Source organism: Candoia aspera, chromosome 2, assembly GCF_035149785.1.
Source record: "Candoia aspera isolate rCanAsp1 chromosome 2, rCanAsp1.hap2, whole genome shotgun sequence".
Taxonomy (NCBI): Eukaryota; Metazoa; Chordata; class Lepidosauria; order Squamata; family Boidae; genus Candoia; species Candoia aspera.
This window is the reverse complement of record NC_086154.1, coordinates 74,722,160-74,737,113: the sequence shown is the minus strand read 5'-3', so window position 1 is coordinate 74,737,113 and position 14,954 is coordinate 74,722,160. Positions and strand designations below refer to the sequence as shown.

The window sequence follows — 14,954 nt, the reverse complement described above, 5'->3', positions numbered from 1 at the left end:
TTCCTCTGATTTCAATGACTTGATCCATCTAGTTTTCTTTGTATTAAGCCTATTTCTACACAGATCAGTATAATCTCCTTCATAATTATCTATTTGATTTTTTAAACAAAAGCACCAACTTTACTTATTTATTTGTCAACTTACATGCTGCCTCAAGCAAGGATGACTCTAGGTGGCTTAGAGATAAATAACAGCTAAAAACTACATAAGTCACTGTTGTGAGATGGGTGGCTTAATAAATTGTATGCATAAATACATAAATAAATAAAGGCAAGACAAGAAGAAAATAGAAAATAATACATGGTACACACTGGGGAGGAGAATAACTCAAAAATATTACCCACCAAAAGCTATCACCGGGGAGCAGTGCAAAGGCCCTCCTGGCCAGGACTCCTTGAGCAGGACCTGAAAGTCCAGGAGAACCCTCAAGTTACATACCAGTTCCACCTGAGACAGTGTCACACCATCAAGAAATAAAGATGGTAAATCATTGTGACCTGCAGGTCCTTGAAACCAAAGCTACTTAGTTTGCCAGGGCTGATCCTTAGCTTTTTCCTCCCCATCCAGACCCTTAGAGCTCTCAGGCACCAGGACAGGATCTTCAAAACATCACTTATTTGCCTCGGGGTTGAGATGTAAAGCATATTGATGATATCTGACCCCATGCCAACAAAGACTTCACCCAACAGCCTTATGTAGATATTCAATAAAACTGGGGAGGGCATCAAGCCCTCTGGGATCCCACAAAGCAAGGGTCTTGGGCTGGATTTCTTCCTACCTATCAACACTGACAAGAATTAGGTCTGAAGGAAAGAGAAGAACCATTTCAAAACAGTGACTCCACTCCCATCCCCCAGAGACCATGATTGATGATACTGAATACCACAAGCAGGACTAGGGGAATCACACCAACCCTATTCCTATTCTGCTAGAGATCATCCACAAGCATGATCAATGTCATCTCAATGCTGTACCCAGATCTAGCCCTGACTGAAAAGGATTTAGATAATCTGCTTGCTTCCTCCAGGACCCTCTGGCATTCTTAAACCACTACCTTCTCCACAACCTTTCCCAAAAAGGGATGGCTGGAAACCAGCTGAAAATTGTTCAACACTCCAGCACACCACTGCCTCCTTTAAGATAGAAGGGATAATCCCATCACTCAAGGACAACCCAGTGGTTGCTCACCTCCAGGAGCCATTATCCAACCAGGTGGAAGCACTGACATTCCCAAGGACTTTGTCCATTTCCTTGACATACACAGGCTCAAGCTCCTCCTAGACAAAAGGGCAGTATCTCTCACAAGTCAACTCCCTAGGATTTGTCCTGCCAGAATACAATTCTGAATGAATATGAGCAGCTTTATCCATCAGATACTTAGAATATTTCTCACAGCAACCCTTCTTTCTGTCCTGTGGCCCCCATGAGAGATCAGGTTATCTTAAAAAGGGCCACTGGGCAGCATTCTAAAGATGCAGTAAGGGCAGCAAAATAATTACATTTTGCCACCCTTATCACCACTGTGCAGGCCTGAGCGTGGGCTCATTACAAGTGTTTGGTTGGATTCATTCTTCATCTTTCTCCAGCAGCACTCTAAGCATCTCTTCTGATACTTCACTTTCCAGAGTGCTTTAGAAAACCAAGGAACACAGGCTATGTGTTTCCAGGTTTTTTTTTCCTGATAAACCCTGTACCCTAGTCTAAAAAATAAGCTTACACGGAAAACAAATGTTACCACAGATAATTGGCTTTATCATTAAAATTTCAACTACCATTTAGCAATTCAGAAAATCAGTTCCAGCATTAGTTTTCATTCTGTACTGATGAAGATACTGCAGAAAGTAGCCTTGTCAATTGTCATGTATACGATAATCAAGGATGGGAGTCCCACTTCTACTGTAATCAACGAGCAGCTACTTCCCAGAAAGTGCTGAGGACTGATGTTGCGTAAGGGAGCAGCTGGGTCAAGTGTGAAACTGCTGACTGGCCAAAATATTATCTTCTGCTTCTAAAACTACCTCCTATTCTAGGCCAAAGTATGAGCAACTCTTCACTCCCAGGGGCTACTTAGCATCAATGTTCTATCACTTGCTCCATCTCCATCTCTCTGAACGAACCTAGCCACTGACCCAGGCAATTACCTCACAGTGCAAGAAAACTACATAGTTACAATTTGAAAGAGTTGGTTACGGTAGGCTTACAATAAGACAGTGAAAAAAACAGAGAAATCTAACCACTGATCAAGTACTCCAAATATGTCATTTTCATCCTGCAACTTACCATTCTCTTTGTATCCCATGCCAAGAATAACCTCTGGTGCTCTATAATATCGCGTTACTACATATGGGGTCATCATGAAATTAGTGCATGCTGTTCTTGCAAGTCCAAAGTCAAGGATTTTGAGAGTACAATCTGATTTTACTACTATATTGCTGGGTTTTAAATCCTAAAGAAAAAAAATGCATTCAATTAAATGCTGAAAAAATAGTATGATCCTTAAAAGTCAGCATAGGTTATAACATTATTTCAAATTACTTGTTTGACATACATAACAAGCAAAACCTTTGGATCAGTTAAGCACACTGAACAGCTGCTGAAAAATGTCACTGATGCTTCCCAGCTGATTGAGAATTCGAGTGAACCCTGTCCTCAATTACCCCTATTTAGAAAGCTATTTGGAACTGAAACTTTGATCCCATTTTGCCTTAACAGTTGCCTATTTTTGACACCTGGAAAAATGCTTACACTTCTTTGTAAATTTATCTGATGTTTATTGTTTACTAATAATACTGATAGCATGGCCTACACTGTGGGACTCTCAAGTGGACACATTAATACATTTTAAAAATAAATGTAAAAAAGAGTGGAACATCCAGAGTGTAACTCTGAACAAAATGATAGGTAAAAGGTAAGAACATGCAGTATTGGATAGGAGCTAATTTGGAAAAAAAAAAACTCTCCAAAATTTCATCTTAAGACTTGGATGTTTCCAGTGAGATGCCTCCTACAACTATAATCAAAAGGCACCATCTTTTTTCTACTTAGTAGATTTCCCTTTTCTGGCAAGAAAAAAAAGTAAAGTAAAAAAGTGAGAAAATACAGAGAGGGGTTTAACAAATCAAAGACAACAAAATTTGGCCACTTGTTCAATTCTGTAAGCAAGGCATGGATTGCATAATATTAACACAAAAAGCATTATTAGTCTAAATGCAGGTATCTAAAAATATCATCTTTAGTTTTCAAATATTTCCACTAGGTGCTACTTTTGAATGAGGAACTAGGAAAAAATGAAGAACAACTTCCTTTCAGGAACCAGCATGATCACAACTTCCAGGGAGAGCAGTCTTGGTGTCATGCTGTTGAAGTAATACTGTATTTGTCTCTTAAGGTTGTAGAGAGTCTTTAGAATGAAATTAATCTGCTACAGAAAAGGACATCTCTAGCTCTTGCTCTATCCAAATGTGGTAATAAAAGCTATTTCTAACTATCTGAAAAATGTGACCATAGCAAAAGATATTCAGACACCTATAGCACTTATAGGATAATCTATTTCCTTGCGCCACATTATTTTTCTTACTTCGTGTTTAAAAAAGAAACAAGGATGAGGAGCCTAAAACCTGAAGGTAAAACATATGAACTTTGAGAAGTGAAACTGAATTAAAAGTGAGTGACAACAGAGCCTTGTCTCTGATGGAGTTTGGGACATTTGTTTTAGATGAGAAAGGATTGTTATGGTCTTTTTGTGAAGACTGGATTGTGGAGAAGACTTTGGATGAGAAAGTGGACATTAAGAAAGGAAAATCATAGGGCATATGGTGAACAAAGAAGTGGCTGGGAGAGCACAGCTGAAGAGTCTGACTGACTAAAGCCATTGATGGATCATGAAAGCATGGTGATCAGGAGTGGGGATGGCACGGGTTGTGCCCAGCAGTTTTGTGCCACACAGGTAAAGAGACAGCAGAAGCACGGTCAGGCGCTTCAGAATTAATTATGCTAGCTGCCCTGTGGCTAGGTGCATCCTTCAGAGCCTCCATCTAGTCAACTGTAGTGATCTTGCAAAGACAAGACACTGGAAAGATGGCCGTTCCCAGAATCGCTTCATGGGGAAAATGTTCCACAATTTAAGAACTGGCAGTGGGAGAGATGTGGAAATGCACAGGTAGCTGGTTCCAGAGGCTTGGTGGTTTAAGGATGTTGTTAATGCACATGCACACAAAAAAGACAAAAAGTTTTGTATGGAGACTGGGAAGAGTTAGAAATGTGGAACTGGTAGAGAAGGAGGGGTAGCGCCTGTCTCTGGGTGAGAAGTGGAGAGGAGAATGGAATGGCTTCTACGAGGTGAGAAGTCACAGGTTACAGAGATTGTGTATGGGTCCACTGATGAGGATTCATGATGGTTGCCAAGTGACTAGTAACAAGAGTTACTAACAGCCACTTAAGAAGATGTGTGTTTATGGAGGATGAGGACTAGAGAATGTATATACTAAAAAGCCCTTCAAGTGTGGGCAAGGGCTGGTGAAAGAAGGTAGAGAAAAAGACGAGAAGGATCGTGGTAGCAATAAGAGATATGTGGGAGTCAAGGAGCAAGGCTGCACACAGGGAAGGAGGACTGAAAATTTGAGACCAATCACCACTTCTTCTGTTCTCACCTCAAGAGCCCGGTTAGCAGCTTTTGAGAGCGCTGGATTCCAGCTGCTGCTGCTAAATACCAGGTCTGCCTGTAACAAATCTTTTCTCAATCATGTTTTGATCATAGATGAAAGGGCAGACCTAGCCTGTCTCATTGACATCTAGATGGGTGAGTGGGGTGTTCCCTTCTCAGAAAAGTGCCCATCTGGGTTTCAGGAATTCCCATGTCATGAGAAGAAGAGTGGCAATTTTCATTCAGTAGCTTGCTATGCAACCAGAGACACTGTTTTGCAAATAACTAGAGGTGAGGCCTTGCTTCTGAGGCTGGACTTGAGGGACAAGCTTGTACTGTTGCTGCCGTACCACTCTATATGCTGCACAGCTGGACCTCATCACTTAGAAGGCTTATGATGCTAGGGGTCTTCAGTTAGTCTGTCCTTCAGTTGGTCTGGGGAGGGACCAAAGGCAGAGGGATGCGGCATGTCCCAGATCATCAAGATTCCAACTCATGTCAGAGACACCTTGTTAGATCTTCTTTTTGTCTTAGAGAACGCATGATGTGACTTGAAGGTGGAGAACATTAATAACCATTCCTTATCATAGCCATAGCACACTCTTGATTTCTATGGAGCTGAACAGTGTCATTAACCTCCTCAGATAGAATGTGCCTAAGGAGTATAGTGGATCAGCATGGCTGGGGAATTTCCTGAGGTGCTGCGGTCAGCTCTATTTGAAACTTTTTATAGGATTGTACCTTAGTGGCCTAATCCCTGTGTGTCAATCCAGGGGTGCTCCTTGGCATATTGAGGACCTCTGGGAGATTAAACAGCAGAGGTGATGCCTAGAGTGATATTGGAGAAAAATGAACTGTAAATTTGTCTGAACGTGTTTAAATGTTCAGGTCTGATCCTACATCATGTTGGTAATAATGGTGAAATGCCAATGCTACTCTCTGTGCTTACTGTGTACATGGACTGCCATCCAGCAGGCCTGTTCGGGGTGAGCTGGGCCCTTTTAAGGAAAGATAGGGCAGAATATTAATTATTATGCCTCTGGATGAATTTGCTAGGCATTTCTCAGAGCTGGATGTTGGCTGGGCAAATATTCTAGAGATGACAGAGGTGATGTCTTGGGAGATTATATGGCAAAGGATAATCCCAAAGAACTGGGCAGTGTTCTTGGCAACACCAGCTCCACCACTTGTGGACTGGATCTCCATCTTCCCTGGTTGATGAAAGCCTCCAGATATACAACAGGAGGCTGGATAAATGTAACAATGGGTCCTTGGGACACAGGGTAGGGCTGCTTGCCTTGAAGGAGAAAACAATGCATCCTCTCCTCCAGAAGCAAATAGTTGACCCTTATTATATTAGGTATTTTAACATCACTACTGTAAGCTGTTATTTTTGGTTGAAGTGCAATGGAATAAAGTGGAATGAATTGTGCAAAACACCTATGCATCCTTCACCTTGATATCAAAAGCATCAAAGAAATATTATACGGTAGCTCTAAAGGGATCTTACTGAATTATGCATTTGGACAAAACAGTAGCAGATAAGATTCTCAGTAATGGTGCATCTAATTAATCTATGGAAATTAATGTCACTGTGTACACTTCGATGCTTTTTGCATGGCGACATAAAATAAACTAGAAAAAGATTTACAGAAGATATATTCACACTATGTAAAATCTCTAAGTAAAAAGAACTTAATAAAAGTCAATTAATAGTGTGATTATAACAGCACTACCTACTCTGTGGATGATACCAGCTGAATGAAGATGTTTGATCCCACATAACATCTGGTATAAAAGGTAGGACATTCTTTCATGATCCAGCTCCATATGAATAACTTGGCATAAGTTAGCATCCATCAATTCCATAACCAAATACCTGAAACATTTTTTTAAAAATTAACATATATTCTTTTTCATGAATACACAGTTCAATCCATCAGTGTGTTATCTTCTGTGTAAAATAACTCAAGTGCAGTAAGTGGGATAACACAGGCTGACAACTCTAGTACAGATAGTCCTCACTTAACAACCATAATTGGGACTGGCAACTCTGTTGCTAAGCAAAATATTACAGGACTGTGATGGACTTACATCACTTCCAATTCAGTCATTAAGTCAGATTTCATGTGACCACAACTTGCAATTTTACTGCTGGCTTCTCCAATGGCTCTCCTTGTTGGAAGCCGGCTGTGAAGCATGCAAATAGCAATCACGTGATTGTAGGATGCTGTGACATCACCGGTTGTGAAGTGCCCAAATCTCAATCATGTGTCTGCAGGGATGTTGTGATGGTTGTTAAGTGTGAGGACTGGTCGTAGAGTTACTTTTTCAGTGCTGTGGTAACTTCAAATGGTCGCTAAAGAGGGCAGTCATTAAGTGAGGACTACCTGTATGCTTATGCAGGAATCATTTCAACTAAGCAGAGTCAGCAATTTAACAGTCAGAGATATGCCTTTCTATGTTAAAATCAATTGGAAAGCTCTCAGTAAAAATATAACAAAGAAAATTACTTACATTTATAATTAATAATGAAATATTTTATTAAAGTGTACTGATTTGTTAGATTTCTATCCTGCCTTTCCTACAGGAGCTCAAGGCAGAACATAGAGCACTTCCTCATCCAATTTTTCTCCACAGCAACAACCCTATTAAGTAGGTTGGGTCAAGAAAGAATAACTGGCCAATGTCACCCAGGAAGCTTGAGGCTGGATCTTCCCAATGCCCATCCAATACCTTAACCATACCACACTGACTTAAAATTTAATGAAACAAGAAAACAAATTGCACTACAAAAGCATCTTGAAAATCACGGGTAGCATAGTAGAAATGCACAATATCTCAATGGCTCAATCAACTTTCTTGAGGTGATGATGGGGACCCAAAAAATATTTTTCAGTAATATTCCCTATTCTGGGGACTAGCCTCCCTCCAAAGATTGGAATGACACCTACCCTATTAGCATTTCTGAAACAGGACAGGTCTTTTATGGAGAATGCTCAGAGAATAATTGGGGAGGTGCTGTCTGTTTGTTGCCACAGATGAATGTTTAGTTAGGTTTTGTTATATTTTGTATTTTTATTGTGGGTTATTTTTTATTAATAACTGGGAGTTCTTTGGATTACAACAGTAGAAAAAAATACATATTTTTTTTTAAAAAGGCAGAAGTTGGCCATAACTAAGTAGTGTATAGCTAAAACAAGAATGTAAACTATTGTACCACACAGGTTATTGTACCAAAAATCTGTCTCCAATATACATTTTAATGGGAAAATAAGTTGTTTTACATTATTCTTAGCTGAAATTTACACAGACTGTGAAAAAATCTGAAATATATGGAAACACTAAAATATTTCATTTTGCCCAGATTGTGTTGAAGGAAATTTTTTAATGAATTAAAATGAAAGCTCTTTAACAAATAAATAGATCTGTGCTTAACATAAAAGCTGACCTGTAGTGTATAAACAAACATTTTAGTAGATTTAGTACAATTTCTTCAGTCTTCAGAAAAATATTAAGATATTTAAGTTTTAGGAAAACTTCCAACTGATTTATTTATACCTAAACAAAGCAATTCTTAATTTGTATGTCTTTAATTATGTTTGTTTGAATAAACATTAAAACAAGGCTGAACAATTTAGATAGACAGACAGACAATTTTCATATTTACTGGAAGACTATTAAGGATACATTAGGAAGCATCATATGTTCAGCTAACTATTGGTCAAAGTGTATATTTATGAAAAAAACTCAATAAACTAAAAAATAAACTTACACATCTTGAAATTCTTCTAATGATTTCTGTGGTGTAAATACATTTAATAGACTAATTATCTGTAAAACCAGAAGTCAGAGGAAAATAATCAAAATTAGTACAACCACAAACTGCATGATAATGATAGTTTTTAAATGAGACCACTCAGTAACTGTTTATATGAAGCATTTTAGGAGTGCTAAGATCAAAGAATACACATAGATTCTGAAATATTGCTTGCAAATTTATGATGCAAGCCTACCAGCTTCATTCTACTTTCAGCAATGTTTGACAAAATTAATATATATGATAGATAAGTAAACAGACTATGAAAAATCTGAACCTTTTTGTTAGCTTCTAATATAATGATAGTAAAGGTAAAGGTTTCCCTTGACGTAAAGTCCAGTCGTGTCCGACTCTAGGGGGCGGTGCTCATCTCCGTTTCTAAGCCTTGGAGCCGGCGTTGTCATAGACATTTCCGGGTCATGTGGCCAGCATGACGACTCGGAACGCCGTTATCTTCCCGCCGAAGTGGTACCTATTGATCTACTCACATTTGCATGTTTTCGAACTGCTAGGTGAGCAGGAGCTGGGACGAGCAGCGGGAGCTCACCCCGCCGCGCGGTTTCGAACCGCCGACCTTCCGATCGGCAGCTCAGCGGTTTAACCCGCAGCGCCACCACGTCCCGTGTATAATATAATGATAAATGGATAATAATACATTTTCTGTGTTTCAACAATATTATCTGTTTCTTATATGTAGTTTTGTATGGCTGCAGTGAACATATAATTATAGTTTGCAATTTTCCTATTGAAGTACATATTAAAGAATTTTTAAAAACTCTTTCAAATAGCTTTCAGAATAGTTTTATTACAAGGTGAAACTTAAAAACTAATGTAAATAAGATTATTTTCAGGATAATAAACTCTACACATTTCTCACTTTAGATTATAGAAGCAATTCCTATAATCTTCATATTGCATTAATGTTGGTGAAACGTTTTAATGCAAATTACTAAGATTTGCTCCATGGTATCACATTATCTTAGACTGCTATGGAAAAAAGACAGACACATTTACTCTGAAACTGTAACGAACATGTGAATGTTTACAGATAATAGAACAGATATTCTATTATCACTCAAATCCACTATTATTATTCATCATTAAACTTTCCTGTCCTTTTTTTGTGTGTGTGTGCCTTCAACTTAGTGTTGACTCCTGGCAACCGCCTGGACAAGTCCCTGCAGTTTCTTGACAAGATTTCAGAAGTGTTTGTCATTGCCTCCTTCCTAGGGCTGAGAGAGAGTGACTGACTCCAGCTTTTAATTTTACTGGCCACATATGAAAGCTTACTTGTATAATTTCACATATCAGTGTCAGCAATCTTTAGAAAGGTACAGTAAGCACAGAAAGCTGTATGATGTTAAAAACATTAAAATAAATGAAATTAAGCACAGGTAAATACAGGTAGTCCTCGACTTACGACCATTTGTTCAGTGACTATTATGGTGACCATTCATTCAGTGAAGTTACAGTGCTGCTGAAAGAAGGGATTTACAACCGGTCCTTGAAGTTACAGCTACTGCAGCACCGTAGTCACGTGATCAAAATTCAGGCACTTAGCAGCCCACCCACACTTACGACCACAGGGACACTTCAACTCCCCCCACCCACCTATCTCCCCCATCTATGCCCTTTTGGCCCCCTGCACTCCATGGCCCCTGCTGCCCTAGCTGACCTTCGCTGTCTTCTTGCTCCCACTGCTGACCAAGCATGCTCAGCCTGGCCCTTCGTGAGGCAGCTGCTGGCCACACAAGGCTTTCTTCCCAAGGTCGTACATGGTGGGTTTTTTGCAAGACCTGGGGAAGATGGCCTCATGTGGCCAGCAGCTGCCTTGCGAAGGGCCACTGCTGGCACACCTCAGCAGCAGGAGCAAGAAGACGAGGAAGGTCAGCTGGGGTGGCAGGGGCCTCAGAGTGCAGGGTGGTGAGGGAAACTGCAGCTGGGACTGGGCTGGGGTGGCTGGGGCTTCCTGGGGTGTGGTGGCTTTGCACTGCGCTGCTGGGCTAGGCTGGGGCTGGGCTTTGTGCTGCATCTCATGGGCTTTTTGCAGATCCAGACTCACAGCACACCAGGAAGCCCCTCTGTCACATGCTTCTGGGCAGGGCTGGGCTGCAGCTCAGGGTGTTTTGCAGCCCCAGAGCTGCGGTGTGCCAAGATGCTTCTGAGCTGCAGTGTGGCAAATAGCCCGAGCTGCGCAGTTCTGGGTCTCCTTATCGCCCTGCAAGGCAGGGTGCAATGTCGCCAAAAGGGCAAAGATGGTGGGAAAGATAGGCAGGTGAGGGGAGTTGCAGAGGAGACAGTCCCAGTCCCTTACCTTACCGAGGGCTGGAGCTAACAACCGGTGGAATTCGTTTAACAATGGCAACGTGGATTGCCAGGATTGCCATCACTAAGTGATGTGGTTGCATGATGTCGCGCTTTTCAACTATTTTGCTTAGCAATGGAAATTCTGGTCTCAATTGTGGTCGTAGGTTGAGGGCTACCTGTATTTCTCTAACACATTCCCAGACTATCTACTCAGCCAACATCCATATCATTATTTGGTAGTCATTTGGTTTCAATATACAGTACATATTTTCAATATATGCTATATTAAAGTTACTCACATTTTTGTGATTCACACACTTTAGCAGCACTAGTTCTCTGTAAGCTCGCTTTGCATGTGTTTGATTCTGAAAAGGGCGACTCAGCTTTTTTACAGCAACATTTATTCCAAGGACAGTATCAAATGCAGCACTGAAACATTGAAACAACAACATTCTAAGTCAGGTTCTTTGAAAACAAATCTAGCATAGACTGAAAGCGATGAGAACTTGAGACAAACAGCATTTGCCCAGCCAGCATCCAGCTCCAAGCAGTGCAAGTAAAACTCCTGGTTTCCCAACAACTGTGATCATGCCAGCATACTGTACTGCTAAACTGAGCGAATGAGTATGGGAGTGAGGAAAGATAAGATTAGCTTCCAGTATGCATGCAAAGGAAGTTCCACAGGGGTGGGGAGAGAAACAAGCTTCAGTACAGTTGCTGTACAATGATTGTGTGGAGCTCCAGAATGAAGCAATGACTACCCCTATGGATTTTAGAAGCACAGCAAGAACTTTCTGGCAAAGGGTTAGAAACAATACCAGATGGGATAGGAGTCCTGAACATCCAGCCCCAGAAAAACCATGTCCCTATAACAACCCTTCAACAATAGAATTGAAACACAAGGCAGTAATATCAGATTTTGAATGCTGTTTGTTAGTCCATGAATTTCCACACCCATGGATAACAACACTGACACAAACATACAATTGCAAATCTCTGATTATGCCACTGTGTAATTGCCAAGGATGTAACACTGCCCCAATGCTAGGGCTGTACCTCTGTCTACATTCTAACCCTTCCCTTACCTGTTCCCTATATCTAAATTCATCTACTTTGCTGTTTGCTATCATCTTTAATATACTCAAACACCTGTCCTTGCTGATCTACTTAAGTTGTCTGGCTTAGTTCTTTAAAGTGAAGGCCAAGAGTTAGGATAGCCATGCTGGTTTTGGCTGAGATACTGAAATACAGTATTTTGAGCAATTTGCATGTTTATTTTGGTAGCCTCAAAAACATCAACCATATTTTCCCTATATCCCTTTAGGCTGGATGACTGCCATGGGGGGGGCAGTGTTGGCACTGGGAAGACCCATCCACAAACCACCTAACAGTACTCTTATGTAGGAGGCATTTTATACTTTGGCAATTCTACATTTTACTGTTTTATTATTCCTAGAGGTGAGCTGTACTTTAGCAGATGTTTATATTAGCGTTTGCTACAAATAAAAGATGAAGACTCTTGAGTCAAGCCTGATTCCTGGGACTTCATGAACATACTGTAGCAGTTTGCTTGGTAGCAATATATATAAGTGGTTTGCCATTGCCAACTTCCAGGATATTTTTTCAGTAACTTAGTCTACAGCCCTGGGATTCCCTGGTGGTTTCCCATACAAATAACCCTTAATTTATTTGGGATTAGCCAAGAAAAGATAGGTGGTGCCGTTTATTTGCCTACTCACCAAACAATGCCTTGAGCCCCAGACCCAATAGGTTTCAATTGCTGGTAGCGTTTTAGTACGGTGAACGTTGAATCCGCAACTTGAACACTGTAAAACTGACTATCACATTTATTCTCGCTCATGGTGTAGTGTCATGTAGTTTTTCTCTCAGGATTTGGCAGTTTTCAGGATCTGTGTGAAAAGAATTTTTAAAATATGAAATGCCTTTAAAAATCTCCAAGTAAAACTTTTATAGGTACATGGGCTCAACTAAAACCCTTTTCTTTAATGTGGTAGTAATAGGTACCACCCCTCCTACACATGTGAACTGCATTCACTACCAAACCTATGAGATGTTCCACCCCTCCCCACCATGAAATGCTTAAAGTGCCCTTGTAAGTAAACATTCACAACAAGCTGAATTGACCCCCAGTGGCAACAGGGAGAAGACTCAGTCAGGAACTGGTGGCCCAGTAAACTAAATTATTTCTATTCACTGTCCATATCTCAAAGTCGGTATGTCTAGCATGCTGACCTAGAAGGGAGGGATAAATAATAATGTTACATGGATAGGTTTATCTAAAATATTCCAATGTCACGCTGTGATTTCCACTGCGTCTGCCTTTTTCTTTGTTCTGCCTTTGCCTTCCTTTGCCTTGCAATGTAGTGGGCCAAAGGAATACAAGCTCTGGTTCTGGTTTTGCTCATGGCAACTCAGCAAAGTATCATAAGCTTTGCTGGGGGTCCAGTATATACTGTATCATGGCTTGTTTGCATGCAAATAAAATTATGTTGTATCTTCAAAGTGATTTGATTGCTTTAAGTGAGCCAAGTTTTGGCCACAACAATTTGGTGCCGTTGCTTCGAAAAGGAAACAGAGATGCGACAAATACCATGTGAATTTGGATGACCATCTGAAAGGTTGATTAATGTGAGAGTATCCAAGTAGAATTTTAGCATAATTGTTACTGCTGATTTGCCAGGATATAGCAAATTACCTATTATGCATAATGTTACTCGGCCCCAGAACATTCTAGTTATTTGATATCACAACAAATCTATCATACCATACTAGTTATTATAATCAGTAGATGCTTCTGATATTGTGTGTGTGTGTGTAAAATGATAAATTATATTGTACCTTTTTATACAAGATTGGAAAGTATTTGAATATTTAGTTATATATTGGTATTGTTCTAGATCTGGTTGGATATACACACAGCCATTTAAAATATAAATATCCTAAACCAAAGAGATTATAGTCCTTCTCTAAGAATTTGCAATTACTCTCTACATAGTTATATCCATTTTCTGAAATATATGAAAACTTTTGGCAGATGATGACTATGTTATATTAATGATGATCACACATAGATCTCACAGGAATTGATTCATAAAGCTAGATGAATAACTGATCACATCATTAACTATACATCTAGTTGGCTGGCAACTGAAGGCAAGTATGTTGATGTTAACTTGTCCATCTCAGAGTGAAAGGTACCTTCTGTACTGGCTCTGTCTCAGTGAAAAGTAAATTTGGGAAGAAGAATACCAGCAAACTTCTCATTTCAAATCTAACTATATAATAGACCTTATGCCCTTAGGTTTTCTTCTTGATAGCATAGATGAACCTTCTGTAGTTCTTAGACTACCTTATAGTGCCCAAGCTCTTCCCTCACTCCAGAGTTTATGAAAGATTATATTATATTACAGCAAACCGCTTGGAGTCTGTAATAAAGCACTATATGGGTTTGCCTCACAGTCAAAACAGTACTGCAGAACAGAGACAGAGCCCAGTGACGGGACAGAAGGCAGCAGTCTCCCAGCACACCTGTTGGACCAACTGGAGCCACGAGATTGCAGATCTGAACCATGTCATCTCAAGTCACCCCCTCCATGCACCCTAGATTTTCAGCATGGAATGGCTTGTTCTGGTATAATATGTAAAACACCACTGCCACACCACAACATCTAAACATCTAAACCTATCTCCAGGCTGCCTTAGAGTACCCTGACAATGAAACAGATGTGGTCATGACAACATGCTCTAGGCAAACAGTAAGTAGGGCATCTTTATGCCAGGGCAAGAAGGCTACGTGGATGGATGCCTTGCTCCCTAGGTCAAATTACAGTAAGACACTGGCTCAAATATAGAACAGCATCTTGTAACTTCAGCAGTAGCCTGCAAGAAATGACAAAGGCTGTTTAATGCAGGCACAAAGTATTGTCACTGCCTTAAATTCTATTCTGTTCTATTATACTGTAACAAACATATAACACAACAATGGGCCAGATATAGTATTTTTATAACCTTGAAAATCACTTAAGTGTTTCCTTAAAAAAGCTTAAGATTTTTTTAGTTGAATAGTGACATTATTAAAAAGGAACAGACAATGAAGAATGCTTAACGAAATACCATATGGTCTGTTTTTTAACAATGCAGAAAATATAAGAGCTTGTGTATGGA

General features: G+C 40.1%; 1 protein-coding gene across 2 annotated transcripts in view; it reads right to left on the bottom strand.

The window, feature by feature from the left end:
- Positions 1-14,954, bottom strand: part of MAPK9 (mitogen-activated protein kinase 9) — a 56,957-nt gene that overhangs the window by 23,317 nt on the left and 18,686 nt on the right. For both annotated transcript variants that reach the window (XM_063292254.1, XM_063292255.1), the window contains exons 2-6: positions 12,509-12,679; positions 11,069-11,198; positions 8,418-8,476; positions 6,383-6,521; positions 2,281-2,446 (exon numbers count right to left, since the gene is read on the bottom strand). In XM_063292254.1, coding sequence (XP_063148324.1) covers positions 2,281-2,446; positions 6,383-6,521; positions 8,418-8,476; positions 11,069-11,198; positions 12,509-12,630 — 616 coding nt within the window. In that variant the 5' untranslated portion in view covers positions 12,631-12,679. The remainder of the gene's footprint in view (positions 1-2,280; positions 2,447-6,382; positions 6,522-8,417; positions 8,477-11,068; positions 11,199-12,508; positions 12,680-14,954) is intronic.